General features: G+C 38.1%; 1 protein-coding gene across 3 annotated transcripts; it reads right to left on the reverse strand.

Annotated features, from left to right (window-relative positions):
- Nucleotides 1–1,524: 1,524 nt before the first annotated feature.
- On the reverse strand, nt 1,525–22,462 carry Fastkd2 (FAST kinase domains 2). 3 transcript variants are annotated; one of them, XM_048344879.1, is made up of 12 exons: nt 22,362–22,462; nt 20,572–21,407; nt 17,312–17,415; nt 16,384–16,492; nt 15,909–16,032; nt 15,595–15,734; nt 13,897–14,069; nt 5,902–6,065; nt 5,205–5,420; nt 4,751–4,832; nt 2,717–2,831; nt 1,525–1,755 (listed from the first exon to the last, which is right to left on the reverse strand). In XM_048344879.1, the coding sequence occupies exons 2-12, from the start codon at nt 21,307–21,309 to the stop codon at nt 1,636–1,638; spliced, it is 2,085 nt and encodes a 694-aa protein (XP_048200836.1). In that variant the 5' UTR covers nt 21,310–21,407; nt 22,362–22,462; the 3' UTR covers nt 1,525–1,635. The 3 variants fall into 3 exon arrangements, with proteins under 3 accessions (XP_048200836.1, XP_048200837.1, XP_048200838.1); XM_048344880.1 differs by lacking the exon at nt 22,362–22,462 and adding an exon at nt 22,052–22,332; XM_048344881.1 differs by lacking the exon at nt 22,362–22,462 and adding an exon at nt 21,798–21,841.
- Between the last annotated feature and the right edge of the window lie 189 nt (nt 22,463–22,651).

A 22,651-nucleotide genomic window follows, 5' to 3' on the forward strand; every position in this document is an offset into this window, starting at 1 on the left:
ACTAAGTGATGCCCAGCTTGAAACTAGAACCCAGCATTCTGGGGATGTGACCTGCTCCAGCAGTGATGAAGAGAAGGGAACAACTGGTATGGCAGAATCTGAACTTTATCCTGCATAAAATGAGGAGGGTTAGGAGCTAGGAATGTGGCTTACTGGTGGCCTAGCATGCATAAAGCCCTGGGTTTAATTCCTCAGTACCACATAAACAAACAAACCCATAAGTGGCACTGTGGCTCAAGTAGTAGAGAGCTAGCCCTAAGCAAAAGAAGCTCAGGGACAATGCTAGTCCCTGAGTTCAAGCCCCAGGGCCCCAGGGCCCCAGTGCACCAGGGCCCCAGGACTGGCAAAAAAGAAAAAAAAAAAAAGCCAGGGAGGGTGCACCAAATGATTACTGGCCTCCTTCCAGCTCTAACCTTTTCTAAATGCAGTTGAATGAGTAGATGAAAGCTGAGGCTGATTGTTGTATTTATTTTTATTACTAGACTGGGGAATTCTTGACTATTCTTTTTTTTTTTTGCCAGTCCTGGGGCTTGGACTCAGGGCCTGGGCACTGTCCCTGGCTTCTTTTTGCTCAAGGCTAGCACTCTGCCACTTGAGCCACAGCGCCACTTCTGGCCATTTCTGTATATGTGGTGCTGAGGAACTGAACCCAGGGCTTCATGAGGCAAGCACTCTTGCCACTAGGTCATATCCCCAGCTATTCTTTTTTTCCTTTCTCTCTTTTTTTTTTTTTTGGCTGGTCCTAAGGCTTGAACTTTGGGCTTGGGCGCTGTCCCTGAGCACTTCTTGCTCAAAGTTAGCACTCTATCACCTGAGCCACAGGTCCGATTCCAGCTTATTGATGGTTAATTTGGAGTAAGAGTCTCACAAACTTTCCTGCCCAAGCTGGCACTGAACCATGATTCTCATATCTCAACCTCTTGAGTAGCTAGGATTACAGGAGTGAGCTACTGGTACCCAGCAATCCAGATTTCTATGCATTGAAACCGACGAAAAAAGTGAAATGTGTCTCATGAATTTGTTTAAACACCTGGAGAGTGAAGACTATTGGTGTAGTTGGAAAAATGACCTTTTTGAACTTTTCTCAGCATATTCTGAAATGCTAATAACATCACTTCTACTCTTTATATATATTATGCCAGTACTAGGGCTTACACTCAGGGCCTGAGTGCCATCCCTTAGCTATTTTGTGCAAAGTTAGTGCTCTACTATTTGAGCCATAACTCCACTTCGACACTTTCTAATCTTAAAATAACTTTTGTCAGGTAGTGGTGATGGTCATTCCTCTAATCCTTGCTACTCAGGAAGCTGAGATTTGAGGATCACCATTCAAAGCCAGCCCCAGTACAGAAAGTCTGTAAAAGTCTTATCTCCCATTAATCAGCATAATCGCACTGTAGCTCAAGTGGTAGAGCAGTAGACTTGAACAAAAAAGCGCAAGGGGTAGCACTTAGGCCCTGAACTCAAGTCTCTAGACAGGCACAAAAACTACAAAACAAACTCTTTGACAGAGGAATAAACTAATATTCTATATCATGAGCTTCCAGGTTAATTTCACTGGTAATTGAATTGTAGTCTTTATTAAAGTTAACTTTTACAGGATAAATGTGTGTCCTGATATGAAAATGCTGATTTTTAATATGTATTATGCAAATTTACATCAGTGGTGGGGTGAGCTTCAACTGAATAGATTTTAGTCTTTAAAAACATAGATGCATCTTCCATCTTTAGTTTTTCCATCAACCAATTTTTGACCTAACCAGAGAAAAAGAAAAATAGTTTGTGAAATGACAACATATAAAAGCTAGAACTTCAACCATATTAAAGTCAATGGCTTTTTAAGACTAAATTAAATTACCTTACAATTACTTATATTTTAAAGACTATATACTAGAACTGAGGAGAGCTCGAACATTGACTATTAAAACTTTAAAGGTTCTTTAAATGGTACAAAAATTACTTTCTTGGGAAGATCTTTTCACTACATTACATCACTAGTATAAAAACATAAATAACTGCACTAGGCAAAGGGGGGGCCATTTCAATCTTAGTAATCTATGCGTGACCCATTTCTGGATTCTAATGTACATTAATGGAAGACCTGAGTGTTTATACTTTAGATTATGTATAGGACCAAGTAAACAGCAGGAAGACTGAACCCAGCATTACCACCGATATAAACTTATTTATATGGTTCTTTCCATGGAGAGAAGATGTCCATGAGTAGAAGATGCTGTTCAAGGAAAGCTGTGCTGCTCGGGATGTAAGGGAGCCACAAGAGTAAGACCATCTTCTTCTGGCTATCTGAGTGCTTCACACCCTGCCTCAGCCTCACACTGGCTCAGGAAAACAAACAGTAGCACCTTTTTTGTTTTTTTCTAGATTCAAGATAGTCTGGAAACTGGAAATGGTCTCATATAACTTGAATTAAATAGGAGAGGCATTATTTACATTCTTACTTATCAAAAATGGATTAAAGCTGACCACAACAACATTTATAAAATCCCCCAATATATGAAAGTAATCAGCTGAGCAGAAGCCAAGTCATATACTGGCAATGTTCCTTTTCAAAGGAAACCAGAAATAAAGTATTTATTCCAATAAAACTGACAATTCCTCTACAGTGTTAATAACCAAATTCAATCACAGTATTCCCAGTAACTGCTGGAATGTACATCAGTAATGAAAGAATATTTCATTTGCATTTTTTTCTTACCAATATTACATGAAAACCCATTACGTCCAAATGCCGCATTTTCATAGCAAGGAAACCTCTTGGGTGGCTTAAATCCAAACAATAAAGGGATCTTGGAACACACAGCACAGCTACCCTGAAAATAAACATACACAACACAAGAACAATTAAGGAGATGAGCATTTAGAATCTTGCTACATTTCTGTTTTTTGGAGATTTCCAAGTTGAGCTCTTTTGAAAAACAGGATCATCACAATCTTCACCATTCCCTGTTTTAGTCTTTTTCTTTCTGTTACTTGGGCCTCTATAAGTATCACAGTATACTATTTGCAAACCAAAATCTTGAATATATTAAAGTTATCCCTCAGCCATTGTTGAGGATGGCTGTATTTGTGAGGAGGAAAATTTGTGCATAGGAGAGCTCCCATCTTAAAGTTGTCTGGGTGGTACAAATGTCTGACCTGGATACAATTATTCACTAGAAGTACTGGTGTAAATAATGCTGAATGGGAAATACTAAAGATGGTAAATATCTTGCAGATATTGTAGAGAACAACATTTAAAAACTTGAGAGTCAAGACTAGGAAAACTATGAACTCTGTAACAACACTGTAAAGAATGTTATGTGTTTTCTCATTTGTGAATTTTGGACATAAGTTGACTGGGAAGAAAAACAGAAAAGGAATAAAAAAGATAATTATATCCTCATTATCTTCTACACACTAAATTTTATAGGAGAAACAACATATATATATATTAAAGGAATGCTCAAATCCTTATGTGCATATATAATATATAACATATGTGTATATATTTTATATAACATATGCACATGCATGTTCTACATGTATATATACAAAGGAATATATATGTATATATGTGTATACACACACATATAAAGGAATGCTCAAATTCTTCACTTGTCAGTACTTTCTATTGAGTACTATTAAAGTTTTTATGTCTGAGGTGTGGAGTACCAAGAAAGGAAAAAAAAAAAAAAAACACAAAAAACTTCAACAAGGTCAGCAAGAAAGTCTTTTTTGAGGGCAGATGGGTAGGAAATGTAACACATGAAAACAGTGGCCAAAGAAAGAGCCAGGTGGATTCAGAAAGAGGAAGTCACAAAACTTTATGCAAACAGAAAGGTGGAAAGATAAAAGAGATTTATTTTATATCTCTAGCAGTCATATTTGTTTACGGGTAATAGCAATATAAGTTCCTTAGGACAAGGTCCAAGGCTGACTCATCTAAGACCCAACTAAACCTTTCCACAAAGGCTGACTGAGAGGGTATGTGCAATGATTCATGACCTAATGCACTCCTTTATGGTATGGCATAGTGCTTCTCTATAGGTTCTGATGAGTCAAGGACTCCATTTATGACTAACTTCAATACTCTCTGCCTTCATACAACACTACTTCTTAGTGCTAAGGTTCTGCTGGGCCCCAGTGGCTCATAACTGTAATCTTAAATACTCTGGAGGCTGAAATCTGAGGATGGTGGTCAAAAGCCAGCTCTGGCAGAGAAGTCTATGAGACTCTTATCTCCAATTTAGCCACCAAGCCAGAATTTAGCCACCAATTTAGCCAGAAGTAGAGGTGTGGGTTTTTGTTGGTTAATCAGAGATGAAGTCTCTGTCTCAGCTGGCTTCAAACCACCACCCTCCTGAGGAGCTAGGATTATAGGCAGGAGCCTCCAGTGACCAACTGGGTATTTGTTTGTCTGTAGATCTCAAATCTTTATAGTCTGTAATATATTCTCCTGTTTAAAGCTTAAGCACTGATAGTTTCAACTATGTTAACACTGTTTTATGAGCAGATTAGCTTTAAAACCTAGCTTTTTGAAAATGTTTATTTCAATAAGCAACTCAATTCCAGTTTTGTATTCAACTATAATAAACACATTTACATTAAGCAAGTAGATTTGGGGTGAGAAATCTCTTGGTTTGTTGAAAGCTCCATACAAACATATGGGCACTATTACTTCTATCTAATATGAAGTCTTTCAAATTTAAGATTTAAATTCAGAAAGCCAAGAAAGTATTATGTAAGCAACCTTCGTAGATTTGTAGAAGTAACGTCTGCCTCTGAAAATAAAAATGCTTGGCTCCTGTTAGCATCCATTCTGATTTCAAAATCTGAAAGAAAAAAATTGACATGCAACTTTCAAACATTAAGATTTTCTATACCAAAACATCTAATTCCACTACCAGTAATGATAATGGCAGTTACTAAAAAATACTGAGAGCTTACCATATGGCAAATACTAGTCTATAGATTTTTTATTCAAATTAGTTATTAGTTATTAATCTCATGAATATTGTTGCCATTTTCCAGATAAGGAAATTAAGGTATATACATGTCTAAAATCACATCACTGGTAACTTGTAAAGCAGGAATACAAACCCTGGCAATTTAGGTCCCAGGAAAAACCACATGATACTAAGCTACTGCAGTCAACTTCTTTTTGTAGGAAAATAATGAAAATAAAAATTTAAAAAGCCCCATACCAATGTGATAGTTATTTGGCAACTGGACATTTCTTGCAAAGTATTCTTCACCTCCCAGAAGGCTACTTAGCACCTGGGCAACCTTTGAATGGGACAGCGAGAGTGATGGCGGCGGCAGTGGCAGCTGGAGGTCTATGGCATGTTGATAAGCAACTTTGTCAAGTTTCAGACACACATCCAAAATATGAAGCCTAGAAACATTTTTCTCTGTGTCACCTAAAAAATAACACAATGGTGGAACAAAGGGTAAACTAAGTCAGCAGTGATGCTCACTAGATAGTATGTTGAAAATGAACTATACACCTTGAGGGGGAGGGAAGTAAGAAAGGGAAAAAGACTGGGAGAAAATAAGGGAAGAGGTGACACTGTTCAAAAAGAAATATACGCTCATAACCTGACATGTAACTATAAACCCTCAATACATCACCTTTATAATAATTTAAAAATATGGACTTCTTATCTTCAAAATAATATATATATACATATATGCATATATATGTGAATATATATATTTGTGTCTTTTCTTATGATGAGATGAGACTCTCCTGGGGACTCTGTATGTTGGTTGGTTTGAGGCACTGATCTTTACCTTCACCACTCTTCCCACAATAGCATTTGTTTTGCAGACCTCGGTCAAAATCACAAGGTAAGTAGGGGAGGTACCTTCTTTCGTCATTGCTGTGCACTGCCATCCTACCTGATGTCAGCAGTTTGTTGATGATTTCCTTTTGGAGAAGCTGATTAAGAGGAGCCAAGGGGAAATAATTCATTATGCAAAATGAATACATGGCCTTCAGTAGGTTTTCAGAAGAAATATGGTGAAGACAACCAGTCAGAGCACTGGACATCACTTCCAGGAACCTTTTGGGGGAAAAAAAGAAAAATCAGATTCCAAACATAAGTACAGGACAAGGTTGTGGAGGAGCTAGTTAGGTGTTACAGAACTAATATCTTCAAGGAATCCTAAGAGATAGGAAACCAGGTGCATAACTAAGTTTTTACATACAGATCAGATAAAATGCTATCTAGTAAGTACATACCCAATTAATGATGGCCTATTGCTATGTTCTACACTAAAAGTTATTTAATGGGCTTTTACTAGCTTAAGTCTTACTAAAACTATGGGACATTATTACTATTCTAATAAGAAAAATGAATAAACAGGCTCAGAGAAGTTGAGTAACTAGTCTAGGAATTAGTAGTAAATGGGTAGGCAGGCTCTGAGCTAAGGAAAGGGCAGGGGTACTATTACCAGTCTTTAGAGTTCTAATAATAGGTTGATGTCTCAGGCTCCTGCTATTCAACTTAAGCTCACTATGGCCTCAAACTTGTGACCCTCGATCACAAGAGTCCAATAGCAATGCCCTTATGAACATATAAGATGATGCTAAGTGAAATGAACTCCATGTTATGGAAACAAGTGTTATATCACTGTTGTAATTACTTTCAACATGCCATGTGAAACAGCAGCTTTTTGTTGTTGTTCATGATCCTCTTGTATCCCCTTCTTGTGGTTGTCCCTGCACTATCACTGTATCTTATCTGAGTACCCTGGATACTGTATATACTGGTATTAGAACTAGGGAAGGAAAAGAGAATATCAAAATCGAGAGACAAAAGGATGAAAAGACAAATGACTCCAAAAGCAATACTTGGAAAACCATTTGATGTAAACCAACTGAACAACTCATGGGGGGAAAGGGACGGGGGGGAGGGGAAATGAGGGAGGCGGTAACAAATTGTACAAGAAATGTACCCATTGCCTATGTATGAAACTGTAATCCCTCTGTACAACACTTTGACAATAAATAAGTAATTATTTAAAAAAAATTGTGACCCTCCAACCCCAGCCTCCAATGCTAGGATTACGGGCATATACTAACTCCCATACCCACTCCTAAATCCTTTTAATCATTACAGAAGATTTTCTATAAAGCTAGGACTATTACTAGAACTGTATTATTGATTAAATTTTCTAGGTATCAAAATTCTGACTTTAGTTGAATGCTGATGGCTCATGTCTATAATCCTAGCTACTCGGGAGGCTGAGACCTTAGAGGATCACAGTTTAAAGCTAGTCTGGGCAATTAAGTCTGAGAGATTCTGTCTCCCAAATAGTCTGAGATTATATGCAATTTGGTTTTTAAAAAAATTAACAGACCAAAAGCTAAAAACAAAAGTGATAGGTTAAGTAGATAGATGTATTACTACTCAGGTTTTAAGCCACAGAAAATATTATGGATTTTACATGCCCTCTCCCTGCTATGGGCAATCAGCTTCTGGACATATAAAAGCTAAACCAGACTTCCAAACACGTTCCTATCACATCCATCTGTTCCAGTCAACTCTCTTTCCAAATGCTCGGAGTTAACCTTTCTTCAACTTTAGCCACTGCTGCTTACAATGTGGTCTTTTCTCCTTCCTTCATAAAGCATCATCCGGTACCTGCCATTCACTGCTTCCCTCTGGAGGAACAAGATGTGGCCTCTAAACTGAACTAGAAAATAAGGAGCACAAACTTTTTCATAGTCATCAGACTATCAAATTCGGGCAACAGGGCTGGGAATATGGCCTAGTGGCAAGAGTGCTTGCCTCCTACACATGAAGCTCTCGGTTCGATTCCCCAGCACCACATATATGGAAAACGGCCAGAAGGGGCGCTGTGGCTCAGGTGGCAGAGTGCTGGCCTTGAGTGGGAAGAAGCCAGGGATAGTGCTTGGCAAAAAACAAACAAAAACAAAAACAAAAAAACTCGGGCAACAGCATTTGTGGGCATTCAGGATGAATGGTTAACCTCTATCTCTCACTGTTCCTGTTTCTCTTCAGAGACACTGAGTGGGAGACTGAGAGGTTAGATGGGGTTTCCCAATCACAGCATGACTGACATTTAGGACTGGATAATTCCTTGCTATGAAGGGTGGTGCTATGCACAGTAGGGAGTTAGCAGAACTTCTGGCCTCTACCTATTAGACAGCAGCACACACATTCTTCTTCTGATTGAGACAATAAAACATTCCTGCAAAACTGCCAAGTGTCCCATTGGAGGCAAAATGAGAACTTCTAGGTTAAATGCAAGCAGAACAGACAAATAAAAGGATAATATTTATGATCTTCCTCCTGTACTAATTTAATTAATTCTGCTACAGATATTTTATTGCATCGCCCAATTTTTGTTACTTCTTTTATGTATGACAATTTTATTGGATCCAGTTATCACTTGGGCTTTGTAGAGTCAGCTTAAAAACCTCCCTCGCCCCTTAGTGCTTATTCTCTAACCCCATACACTCTAAGAGACCGTTTCTAGATTTTTCTTTACCACCAGCTTGCTAGTAATCCTCTGGAAAGTGAAGAGGTCAATGGGAGAAAGAAAACCAGGCTACAGCAAGAGAAGGATAAATTTAGGAGCTATTTTCAACCTTTATTAAATGTCTATTCTTTGTCAGGTCCTGTGCTAAGTTCAAGGTAACTGGAACCTGGGTCTGATTTCAGAGTTTACTAAATGAGTAGGAGACACACACTAATTGGCAAATAGCCACAACTATGTGGCCAAGCGTTCACCACATTTTAGATACACTAGTGCTGACAGAGACATCAGAGAAGGCACAGGAAACAGTTTTTCAGTGGAGGGCACAGTAGGAAGGTGCTTTGTACACAGCCCAGCCCCACACATCTGACACAAACTCAGTCAATTAGGTAGCTTTAGAATCTGAATCTGGAGGAATGACTATAGAACAGAACACACTTGAAGCCAGTTATTTAATGGCAGGAAAAAAAAAAAAAGAGCCTGAAAATCTTGTCACAAGCACCTCAGAATGTTTGTTCCTTTAAGACCTCTTTAACCCGCAGTTTCCTTTTGTTGTTGTTGTTGTTTGTAATCTAACAACTACTTTATGGCAGGCATTTTAGGTAATTCATTTAATTCTCAAAATGATCCAAGGCAAATAAGTAACTTGGCAAATACGTAGTATATAACAATGGCAGGGCTGGAATTCAAACTTGGGAAAACTATCTTTAAAATCTACGATTTTAATCTATCTAAAAATACTATTTTATATGCCTTTCTGGTTTGTAATAAGCTCTAATTGACCAAGGAGGAAAAGATGTTCTGGCTAGAAAGCAAAAGTTCGAACCAAGATGGCATATCTAAGGAATTGCTGAGTGGTTCTGGTTAAAGATATAAAGAACAGAAAGAGTAGTTTGAAACAAAATAGGATCAAAACCTCACTACAAGGGAGTGACATTAACAAGACAGTCAAATAGGAAGGCCAGCTCTTTAGCACTGATTTGATGAAGACCTACCCACCAAATAGGCCTTTATGAGGAGTCCAGAATCAAGATAAAAGGTCATAGCAATCCAGATAAGCACAAAAACAGCAGCATAAAGAGATAAGGAGAACAATTTTACTTTACCTATGTCAACTCCTCCCTCAAACTGGCATTGCTCACCACTAATAGACACTCTTGGCCTGTGACCTGTCTCTTGGAGAGGATGTATTCAGTACTCCAGTATTTCACTGAGACTAAAGAACTGGTTTCTGCTTCACCTCACATGAGGTACTGATGGACCCAGCAAAGATCAGATATCTAGGCTGAGAATTAGGAAGGTACTTTCTACATCAGCAACAGATATTCAAGAGGGAGAGAAGATGCAGAGTTATGGGTATCATTCCAAGAATCAGGGAAGCCCACTGGAACACAACCTTTAACATCACAACTGTCTGAGGTGCCCATTTCTTGGGCCCCTCATAGCTTGCCTATCTCTGTGCCAACACAACTGGAACAGTTCAGATGCTTAGGAGAAATTAAGAAGAAAAAAGAGGTTGGTGGCTTATAGCAGCAGCTAGAGCAGCTTTTCAAGGCTGGGCAATGAGTTGAATTCCACAGGAGAAGGAAGGAACCTGGTATGCCTCCAATGTCCCAGCCTGCAGTTCAGAGGCCATACACCAGAGGGAGCAAGAGATATGGGCTCCTGAAATAAATTAAATTTCCATATCCTTCTAATTAGGAATCCAGCCAGGCACCACTGGTGCATGCCTATAATCCTAGCTACTCAGGAAGCTGAGATCTGAGGATCATAATTCAAAGCTAGCCTGGGCAGGATAGTCCATTAGGATTCTTATCTACAATTAACTACTCTCCCTACCCCTCCAAACAAAGAGCCATAAGTGGAGCTACAGTTCAAGTGGTAGAGTGATAGCCTTGAGCAAAAACTCAAAGACAGCACTCAGGCCCTGAGTTCAAGCTCCAGGACCTGCAACCCCACCCCCGACCCCACCCTCAAACTATACAAGCACAATACAGATAAGATATATCCACAGAAAGGTCAGAAAGGGTCTTATATTTTCTGACTTGACTGATGGTGTTCCTGGTCAAAGCCCGTCCATAAAGATGAGGCAAGGCAGTTGTTCCTTTAAATGTGCAGACAACAGTGTAAAACTAATAGGAACACTATCAAGACCACATGATGCAATTAAAGCAACAAAATAAATATCAAATAGCTGACCCCAAACAAATGGAGAGTTAATTGCCTCACAAAGAATATAAAATAATTATTTTAGAGAAACTCAGGAAAAAGACAGATGAAAACAGCTAGAATAGCAACAGATCCCATGTTAAACTTTTTTAAAAAGCTTAACATTTCAAGAAAAATCAAAACTATGCCAATATTCTTTCAGACTATAATGGAATAAAACAAGAAATCAAAAGCAAAAGGAAAATTGGAAATTTCACAAGGTCGGGGGGGGGGCGGGGGAGAAGATGTGTGTATGTGTCTGAGTGTGTGTGCCAGTCTTGGGGCTTGAACCGGGTGCTGTCCCTGAGAATTTTTGCTCAAGGCTATCACTCTACCACTTTACCACAGCTTCACTTCTGGATTTTTGGTAGTTAATTGGAGATAAGTCTCACTGACTTTCCTGCCTGGGCTGGCTTTGAACCAAGATCCTCAGACTTGAGCCTCCAGAGTAGCTAGGATTACAGGCTTGAGCCTCGAGTGCCCAGCAGAACATATTTTTAAACAGCTAATAAATAGGCCAAAGAAGTCAAAGTGGACATTTGAAAATATCTCAACAAAAAGCACCACATTATCAAAATGGAGGACAAAAATCACAAGACCATCTCAATAGATGAAGAAAAGCATTTGATGATGTTCAACATCATAGACTAAAGCAAATCAAAACAACACTGAGATTCTATCTCACTCCAGTGAGTATAAACATGACCAAGAATAGGAACAAGAGATGCTGGTAAGAATGTGAGGAAGATGGGACTCTAATACACAGTAGACGGGAATGTAATCCAGTACAAACACTATGGAAATCAATATGGATGGATCTCAAAAAATTAAACATAGAGGTACTTTACGACCCAGTGAAACCACTTCTGGTCATTTTGTGCAAGATTTCATGATAGGAAACAACAAAGGCATCGGTATACCCATATTTATTGCAGCAGAGTTCATAATAGCTAAGTTATGGAAATAGCTCTGTAACAGACAAATGCATTAAAAAACATCTTTCCCTATAATGAGCACAAGGACATATTAAATTATAAATGCGCACGTGCGCACATGCGCGCACACACACACAGACACACAAATTTTATAAAACCTTCAGGAAGAATGAAATCATGTCATTTGTAGGGAGATAGTTGGATCTGAAAAAGATCCACTGAGCAAAGTAAGACAGGCCCAGAAAAACGAAGGGTACATGTTTTCTCTCATATGTGGATCTTAGTCTCAAAACACAACCTCCCATGCAAACACACACAAAGGCATATATACATATGCACACAATAAATTTGGATGATAGTATATAGAGGATTGAAACTCTGTGGCATAAACCTTTGAATAATCAATAGTTTAACAAAATGATTATCAGCTAGCTGAAAAAAAAGTGTGAATGTGGGTGCTATTAAGAGGAAGGTGGGTGAGTGAAAAGGGAAGGGATAAATACAGTGAGAATACTCAATGTACATATGTGAGAAATGTAGAATGAGTCTGAAGGGAAAGGGAAAAGAAGATGAGAGATAAGGATGGAAGAGGTGATTCTGACCAAGAGTCATTGGTCACATAAATAAACATGGTAAATTATAATCCCCTTGTAGAAATTTTTAAAAGAAATTTAAAAAGAAAAAAATACAATTTAAAATAGTTCTAAAGGAGAAAAAAGGAGAGCATTAAGAAAAGTCAACATGCTCTGATAGTAAGAGTTTAAAAAAAAACTGGGTATGAAAGGAATATAATTCTTAATAACAAAGCCATGTATGAAAAGCCTTTCACTAACATCATATTCAATAATGAAAAGCAATTTTTTCTTCTAGGATCAGGAACAAGGCAAGAAGACCTACTTGATCCACATGTATATAACTTATTAGTAAAAAATCCTAGCCAGAAAAAAATAGGCAAATAATAAATAAAATTCAAATTAGAAAAGATGCATCTGTATTATTCCTATACACTAACAACAAACTATGCAATCACATTTATAATAGAATCAAAAAGAATAAAATATTTCAGAAAAAGCCTAACTAAGGAGGTGAAAAACTTATACACTGAAAACAACAAAACACTAATGAAAGAACTTAGACAACAAAAATGAAAAATGGGAAGAATGCACACATTCAAGACTAGACAGTATTGGCAAAATGTCTGTATTATCCAGAATGATCTACAAAGCAAACAAATAGTTGACAAGAGTATGTTAAAATGCTCATCATCAATAGTGATAAGAAAAATGTCAAGCAAACTCATAAACAATATAACTTACATTGATATGAGACATAACTTGCACAAGTCATAATGGCTATTTTTTTAAGTAAGGACTAGGAAGAAAAAATTAGAACAGGGAAACTAGAATGTGTCTGTACACTGTTGGTAGAAATGTAAATTATTATAGCTACTAAGGAAAGCTGTAAGGATTTCTCAAAAAAATTTAAAAGGAGACTACAATCACACATCTAGGAATATTTAAAAGCAGGATCTCATAAAGTTCCATGTTTATTCACAAAATCAGGATACATGAACAACCTACATATCCATCATTCTAAACAGATAAATGAAGGCTGAAGAAGGGAGAAACACAAGTCTGAGATAATACTGAATGAACTACAGAGTGAGTTCAAAGCTAGCCTCATCTAGTAAAATTCAACAGAATATTATTAATCTTTTTAAAAGAGCTATATGGTAGAACATAGATGAACACAGAGGACATGACACTAAGTAATGAACTAATCACGGAGGAACAAACACTACATACTCTCACTTATAAGTGCCTAAAAAAAACAACAACTCGGAAATAGAACAATAGTTGGAATGGGGTGGGGAGTTAACAACACTCTACTGACAAAACTTTATAGGAGAGTAGCTATTACTTAATAGGAGAGAAGGATACTAAATTAAAGATACATTTCTTAACTTTTCAACAAAGGAAAAAAAAGCTATAAACAGGAGCCAATGAGATAAGCTAGGAGACTGAAAAAAAATCAATAGTGAATGAACATACATTAAGAATTTAAAAAAAGACAAAGAACAGTAAAAGTAAAACTCTAATTTCATAAATGACTGAAAAATACTGTCTAGTTTCTTCACATGGATAATAACTATGAGTACATCCAGTTGTTACAACTTGTTAAGCTTATAATTTATAAATGGATTTATGTTATGAAATAATAGAAGAGTAAAAGAGAAAGTACATACTCTTTGTGCTGGCATTTGTCGGTGTGATTAAGAGACGAATACACATACAGAATAAAGATTATATTTCTCATGTTCAAAGATTCAGGCTTCTCTACTACTTTCTTCATAAGCAAGTCCATCAGATCAGTGGGTCGAAAGCGAAGGTTTTCAAATGAAATAAGGAAAAGAAGAATCTTAAAAAGAAGAAACATTTTTAGTTACAATTAACTACTAGTAATGTTTTACATCTGGAAAACATTAATAGTAATATCACTGTCCTGAGTGATTAAAATACATCTCAAAAGGAAAAAAAATATCTGCCTGGCACCAGTGGCTCTACCTATAATCCTAGCTACTCAGGAGGCTTAGATCTAAGGATACTGGTTCAAAGTCAGCCTGGAAAGGAAAAACCATGAAATTCTTATTTCCACCAAAAACTGTAAATGCAGCTGTGCCTCAAGTAGTAGAGTGCTAGCCTTGAACAAAAAAGCTATGCTCTGAGTTCAAGCCCCAGGACCAGGAAAAAAAAGGGGGGACAGAAATCCAGTTATTAATTCTTGAATCATATTAAGTTAATAAGTAATCTCTTTTTGTAGCTGAGAACCAGGACATAAAACGATTTCCATACTTTTATTTCATTTAAAACTAAATCCTTTCCTACGTGCTTTCCATATTACAGACCTTAAGATTACTTTTAAATATACCTTTTATGAGGGTTCTCAAAGTGACCAACACAATCTCAAATAGCTCCCCCTTCCACATTGAGACACTCTCTATAGATTCTAAGGTAACTCAAAAACTCCTAGATTGGGCTGGGGATATGGCCTAGCGGCAAGAGTGCTTACCTCATATACATGAGGCCCTGGGTTCGATTCCCCAGCACCACATATACAGAAAATGGCCAGAAGTGGCGCTGTGGCTCAAGAGGCAGAGTGCTAGCCTTGAGCAAGAAGAAGCCAGGGACAGTGCTCAGGCCCTGAGTCCAAGCCCCAGGACTGGCCAAAAAAAAAAAAATTTAAAAAAAAAAAACTCCTAGATTTTATAATAATTTCCAAAACTGAAAACGGAGTTGATGTACTATGGTGAAAATAACTTTTCCAGGACACATCCAATCTTCCTCTTGGTCTTTACCACAGTAATTATTTCTTTCCAAGGTCAAGTGAACATTTTTAAATATTGACTTGATAAAATCCATATTCACCTTACTCTATAAACAGACACAGTTATTTGCCACAATATTCACCTACTTCATTACAAAGAAAAATTCTAGCATCTGAGTCACTTAGATGTTTCTAGTAAATATCACTCCTAACAGCTTTTTCACAGAACAAAAAGGGGAATGATCATGAATAGCAACATTCTATTCACCAGAAATCAAATCTGTCACACTATCTACCTTTATTATTCAAAATCTAGGAAGGAAAAGAAATACATAATGATAAATATTCACCCACACAATACAATCTTCCAAAAACCAAATAGGAGAGCAAGCTTCAGAAAATACGATTTTGTTTCAGATACAAAGATGATTAAAACATTAAATAGCAAATTAATAACAACAGAAAGAAATGATGAATAATTTCTCAAAAGTCAGAAAAGTATTGAAATAATTTGGCACATTAACTGCTATGAAGCAAAAAAAAATACTTAAAATGTTAAACAAATTGATAGGCTCCTTTAAAGGTGCTGAGAACTACTTGCAACTGATAATTTACTCACTTGTTTCAAATTCCAGATGTCAAAAGTTGTAGCCACATAATCTGCTATTCCCTTGCAGAGATCTAAATTATAGTATTGGAGTTCTCTGCAAGACCGCAAGATGCTGACCAAAATTTTAAAAGGACATCCATGGATATTATCTTTAAGAATGAATTAAATAAATGAACAAAAATTACCAGATAGTTTTGAATGCAAGATTTATTATGTTTAACATTTTTGTTCCTTTTGATTAAAAACCACAACTCATATAAAAGCAAAATTTCAAACAAAACAAATATAATTCAAATAAACCATGAGAGGAAAACTCTCCTTACCTATGACCTTCTTACTACATTCATTCAGAAGAGCAACAGAACGATGGTTCATAGCAGCAAGAGCTTCAAACATGTGCTGGCTATTCAAAAGAGAAAACCTGTCTAATTCCTTCAAAGCTTTCATCTAAAACGAACAAACTTGTGTTTAGATTTTGTCGGGAAAAAATTAAACATTTAAATAAAAAGAATGAAGTTTGAGAAAAACAGCTCACTAAAAAACATGTTTATCATTAGTGGAAAAAATAAACTTTCAAATAAAAAGGGTGAAGTTTGAGAAAAACAACTCAGACAAGATAAGTAAATTCATGTTTAGATATGCAAATTCTTAATTGACTTCAATAAAATTAAACCCAAAAGCCTCACAATGTTCACTCCCCACCCCCCAATCCCCACGAAAAATGACTTCAGGAAATAATAGCAGGGTCACAAGAAATATTTTGTTCAATTACTCACTAAAGAAAATTCAGGTTCTTACCTCCAATTTCTTTTTAAGAGCTATTGATGTATCTTTTCCAATACATTTCATCACAGTTTGTAATGTGAAAATGCTCTCTATTTTCCAAACTTGTTGATGAACTAGTATCCTGTCATTAAACACAGTAAATATTATAATCCTGTAATAACTTCAAACTTTATTTGGCTCAGATCCTGCTTCTCACGGGCAAGAGATATGAAGCCTATTAAAAAGAGATTGACCTGCCCAACAGAGTATACACAGTAAACTATATAGCACCATTTCATCTCACATTATTGTGCTCTTTATTGATAAATTAATAAACTATACTAAGATTATGTATAGTCAACAAAAATGAATGAAGTAGCATTGTAAAAAATCTATGACATTAGGTTAGTTTGATTCATGCTATTTTCATGAATAACATAGTGCCCAAAAAACTAATCTGAATTAATTCTACTTGTCAGTTCTCCCCACCTCCCCATTTCAGAATTAATTTTAATTTAATTTCAGTTTTGCCTACATATTTGTATATGGTGGATCTTTTTTAAAAAAAGGTATTATTTCCGGCTTTATCTTATTCAGAGTTAGAATTTTAAGTTTAGTAAAGTATGAGAGACTTTAGGGGCTGGCAACATGGCTTAGAGGTAGAGTGCTTGCCGAGTACAGGAGGAAGCCCTGGGTTCGATTCCTCAGTACCACATAAACAGAAAAAGCCAGAAGTGGCACACCCTGTAGCTCAAGCGGTAGAGTGCTAGCCTTGAGCAAAAAGAAGCCAGGGACAGTGCTCAGGCCCTGAGTTCAAGCCCCAGGACTGGCAAGAAAAGAAAAAAAATTACCAACAATATCTTCCTTCCCTCTGCCCCTCTCGAGTTCAGTTCTTACTTCAATTGTTAATTTCAAGTATAGAGAATAAGATAAAACCACATGAAGCATAAGAATTTCTCACCTCAACCCTGCTTTAAGAACATCCACATTCTTGCATTTGTCCATTTCCTTTAGAAGAATTGACAAAACTGAAAGACATCTCTCATCACACTCATTGATACGTTCCTATTGAAACACAATTCAGAAAACATGGGATGATGAGTCCATAGTGGATTATCTCACCTAATGAACACCATCAAACTGCTGCTTCCCATTAAAAGACTAAATATCAAACAGCAAGTCACATATTCAGTCCACAAAAACAACTTCATTGGGGTAATAAAATGGAATACTTAAGTGAAGTTTCCAAATAACTGATACACATCATTTTATGTAACATTTTTATTTATCAATATCATTGAAAAAAACTGACACTTATTGTATTCCTTTGCTTCTGAAATAACTTGAACCAAACATATATTTTTCTTCTCTTAAGACCCAAAGCCATTATAAAGACAACATGGTACAGTTAATATAAGAGCTACAGGGCTGGGGATATAGCCTAGTGGCAAGAGTGCCTGCCTCGGATACACGAGGCCCTAGGTTCGATTCCCCAGCACCACATATACGGAAAACAGCCAGAAGCGGCGCTGTGGCTCAAGTGGCAGAGTGCTAGCCTTGAGCGGGAAGAAGCCAGGGACAGTGCTCAGGCCCTGAGTCCAAGGCCCAGGACTGGCCAAAAAAAAAAAATAAATAAATAAATAAAATATATATATATATATGAGCTACTGAGGTATACAACTGTATTCTCTAGTGTTCAGCACAGTGCCTATAATACAGCATGTCTCATTAAAGAAAGGGTTAGTTATTGTAAGTGCTTGAAAAACATTTCTTCCTTTCTAGATTTAGAAGCCTCCTATCTTCATATGTCCTTAATGACAAATGCAGTAACTTGTACATAGTGACATCCAATGTTTATTGTGTTAATATGAATCTACTATCTCTGTGACTTCAGTTAAATTGCTTGATATCACTGAGTCAGCTTCTTCTTCTGCATCGTGAAGGTAATATCAATCTCCATGTGTTGTTGACAGGATTAAGATTACAAAAGTAAAAGCCATAGACGACTTACAAATATGAATCCCTTCACTTATCTTTTCTTCTTTCTCCTACCCACCCTTGCTTTGCACATCTTTCCTGTAACCCCATTTTAGCCTCTTCACCATTATTCATCCTGAAGAAAGTAAGTAGGAAAGGATTTCATAAACTTTCCAAAGTAAAGAAATGACCTATAGCTAGGAACCAGTCAGTGGCTCATATGCATAATCCTAGGTACTCAGGAAGCTGAGTAGCTAGGATTTGATAGCAGTTCTATGTTGGCTGGAGTAGGAAAGTCCATGATACTCTGATCTCCAATTAACCTCCCAAAAGCCAAAAGTGGAATTGTGGCTCAAGTGGTAAAGTGCTAACTTTGAGCAAAAACACTCAGGAACAGTGCCCAGGCACTGAGCTCAGTCCCAGGACAGGCAGAAAAAGGGAAGGCAGAGGAGGGGAGGAGAAGTAAGGGGAGAGGAAGGCAAAGGAAGGAAGGGAGAAAAAGGAGGAAGGGAGGAAGGGAGGGAAGGATGGAGGGAGGGAGGGAGGGAGGGAGGGAGGGAGGGAGGGAGGACAGACGAACAGATGGACATAGCTAACTTAAAATCTCTAAAAAATATATATAAACAGAAATAAATACCTATGGGAGAATATTTTTAATAGCTATGCACACAAGGGCCTCATATCTAAAATATACTTAGAGCTCAAAAAAAATTAAACCACCCAAAAATAAACCCTCAAAGAAACAACCACCCAATTTAAATAATAAATGGGCTAGAGCCTTACAAACTTCTCAAAAGAAGTAAGAATGGCCATGAGACAAATGAAGAAATGTTCAACATCTCTGGCCATAAAAGAAATGCAAATCAAAACAACACTGAGATTCTACCTCACCCCACTTGGAATGCCATTATATAAAAAAAAAAACCTAACAATAACAGATACTGGTATAGATATGGCCAAAAAGGAATGTTACTACACTACTGGTGGGAATGTAAACTTGTTCAACCACTCTGGAAAGTGGTATGAAGGTTCCTCAAAAGACTAAACATAGCGCTTCCCTATGACCCAGCAATTCCACTCCTGGGCATTTCTCCAATAGACCACAAACAAGATCATGATAAAGCTAACAGCACAGCCATGTTCATTGAAGCACTGTTTACCAGATGCCCCGTAAGGGACAAATGGATCAACAAAATGCGGTATATACACAATGAAATTCTATGCATCCACCAGAAAGAATATTGTACCATTCATAAGGAAATGGAAAGACATGGAAAAATAATACTAAGTGAAGTAAGCCAGAACCAAAGAAATATAGACCACATGGTTTCCCTTATTTCTTTTAACTAGAATGTGCCTATAAATCTACAAGTAAATACACTATATGGTAAAAGACAAATAAACATGTAGACATGATAAACCATACAGGACCATCTAGACCAAAGGACCAAATGACAGTACTCTTAGGAGAGGATCACAGAGGCTCAAAAGCTATGTGCATATGATCCTATAAAGTGATACTTATCGAAATGAACTCTAGAAAATGGAAACAAGAAGTTGTTTGTCAGTTCTGGGGCTTAAACTCAGGCCCTGGGTGCAATTTCTGAACTCCTTTTGCTCAAGGCTGGCACTGTACCACTTCAGCCACAGCACCACTTCTGGCCTTTTCTTATTGGAGGTAAGAATCTCTTGAACTTTCCTGCCCAGGCTAGCTTCAAACAGTGATCCTCAGATCTCAGCCTCCGGAATAACTAGGACTACTGGCCACCAGCACCCTGGCACAAGAGGTTTGTTGTTACTTTGGGGTTTGTTTGTTTGTTTTCTTCTTTTTTCGCTGTTTTTGTTTTCTGTATCTTTTGTCTCCTACGTAAGTTCATCTGGTTTGGGGAGGATAAAGGGGAACACAGAAATAGTGGGACAAAGCATGAACAAACACAGCAGTGATACTAGACACTATGTTGAAGATGAACTATACAATTGGGGGGTGGGCATGGGAGGGAAAAACTGGAAGAGAGGGAAGGAGTGACACTGTTCAAAAACAAATGTACTCTTTATCTGACTATGTAACTGTAACCCCTCTGTACATCACCTTTACAGTAACTATATAAATAAACAATGAAATTTTAAAAAGAAATACATATATTTCACAGATAGCTTCTAAGGAGGCTACATAGATATTTCCCCCATCCTTTCAAGCTTTGCAAAACAGGGTAAAAATACATTTCAGTTTCCTTTTGATTTTACCTGTACCATCCTCAACGAAGTCTGTACCACAAGAGTATTTTGAGGTACTCCAAGCTTCACCATAGCATAAAGACTGAACAGCAGGTGGTCATAGTACATTATCCTGGTTTCTTTCATCATCTGATCACACAGCTGGCTAAACGCCGGGTGACCAAACATCAGTTGTTTTTCAAACCGTTTCTGGTCTTCGGACATTCTTTTGGCAATTGTCCACATGGCTGAGAAATAGGTACTGCTAGGAAATGTAGGTGCATTTGAAAATATATCTAACACATCACTCAAGGAATTACACTCTTGAGACAGTTTTCTATAGCTTATTGGAGGTGGATTGATTTCTTTACTAAGTCCAGCTCCACCGGAGACCTCTGGATTAACATTCACTTTCTTCAATCCATCATCAAATGGTGGAGCAGACACAAGAGAATGTTTTGAGTCAAAGGACAGTCTTCTAGGACAATGGTGTCTGTCAACTCTTAAGAATGTTGCAATGCTTATGCCTTTTCTTTGCAAGCTACCATCTCCTGATTTTAAAATAAATGGATCCTGAAAGAGGTATCTAATAGAAGTTCGGATTCCATTATCAAAGTCGTTTAACAGGAGATTTCTTAGGTTCCAGTTTGAATGAGAAATTTTTGGTCTGGAAAACTTCAAAGGATATAACCTCAGAGTTCTGCTCCTTGGATCTAAAGGACTGAATTGTCCAAGGTTACGTAAAAAAGAACCTGCTTTATTACTCATTTTGCTATCCACTAAAACACTTTCAAATGGTTTTAAAGTTGTCAACACGAAACAGAAGTCACTTCTCTTAATGAAAAACAACACATGCTGTTATTTTCCTGTAAGAGACAATAATGAAAGAAATTTACATTTTTACTTAAATGTACTTAACAGAAGCTAGCTTGGGAACCTAAGGAGTCATTACAGAATTACATTAACACAGTAAAACTATTGTACTGATGAGGAGTGCTCCCACTTTTACCACTGTTAGGTCCAATTGGCCAGATGTCCTTATCTTGAGGCCCCAGAATAGTTCCTCGATTCACTAACACCCTCGCCTGCACCCTCTTTCCAAACCAGATAAACGGATGCAGCAGGAATCAGACCAGAATTTACTCCCAGCTTGGACCTTGAGCAGATACTCCAGCCCAGCTCCCTCCTCTGCCTCCAGCTGTGACCGTGTTTCCCACCATTCGTTACTCTCAAACCACTGGACACTTCTGATTCACTATAAATACGTGGAATTGTAAGTAAGGAGGGAATCTCCCTTGTAGATAGTTTTTCTCATAAATATATGCTAGTGCCGAATCATCTCAGACTATTCTTTCCCGGCCCCCCCCCCCCCCGCCGCCTTTTCCTCCCTCTTTTTGAACCTAACCACCACCAGGCACGCCTTTTGACAGCGTCCACGACGTGGCAGCTTTCGAAGTAATCACTGCACGGATTAGGGATTTCGGGGATGTTTTCCATGAAAATAAATAACCTCGCCGGATACTTGTCAACGCGATTTCATCATGTCAGAACCTGGGCTATTGAGAACACGAGCGTGGGCAGGTTGGAGACTTGTTGAGAAGCAGAAAACCAGAGCGATGGCCCGGGGCTTCGGTGCGAGCTACAGCCGGGCGGTCTCCCCGGACCCCAAACCAAAGCCGTGCCGGCGTCCTCCGCGGCAGGGCCATGCGCCAGTCCCTCCGTGACGACACCACATCGCGGACCTCCCTCGGCGGCGGGGCGAAACGACCAGGGCGTGACACGGGCCCCGCAGCGACCTCCCGCGCTCGCCCCACACTCACCTTAGAGGAAGAACCCGTGGATGGGTACGGGCGCGGCCATGACAGTTTCCGCGAGCTTTTCCAAGTATCGCGAGACTGTACGGTATTTCATACAGACCAAAAAGCATCAGCTCGCGGGGCCCTTCGAAGAACGCTAAGAGAGAAAGGCCTCGTCGTGGAAAAATGGCTAGTTTTCCTGAGCGCCGGAATGAAACTGGAGACAGAGAAACCATAGGCTTAAAAAAAAGAGGCGATGTATCATCTAGTCGTGTGCCGAAACGTAATCCTTCCGAGTCGTGAATTCGAGACCT

The sequence above is a fragment of the Perognathus longimembris genome, chromosome 4 (assembly GCF_023159225.1).
Source record: "Perognathus longimembris pacificus isolate PPM17 chromosome 4, ASM2315922v1, whole genome shotgun sequence".
NCBI lineage: Eukaryota > Metazoa > Chordata > Mammalia > Rodentia > Heteromyidae > Perognathus > Perognathus longimembris.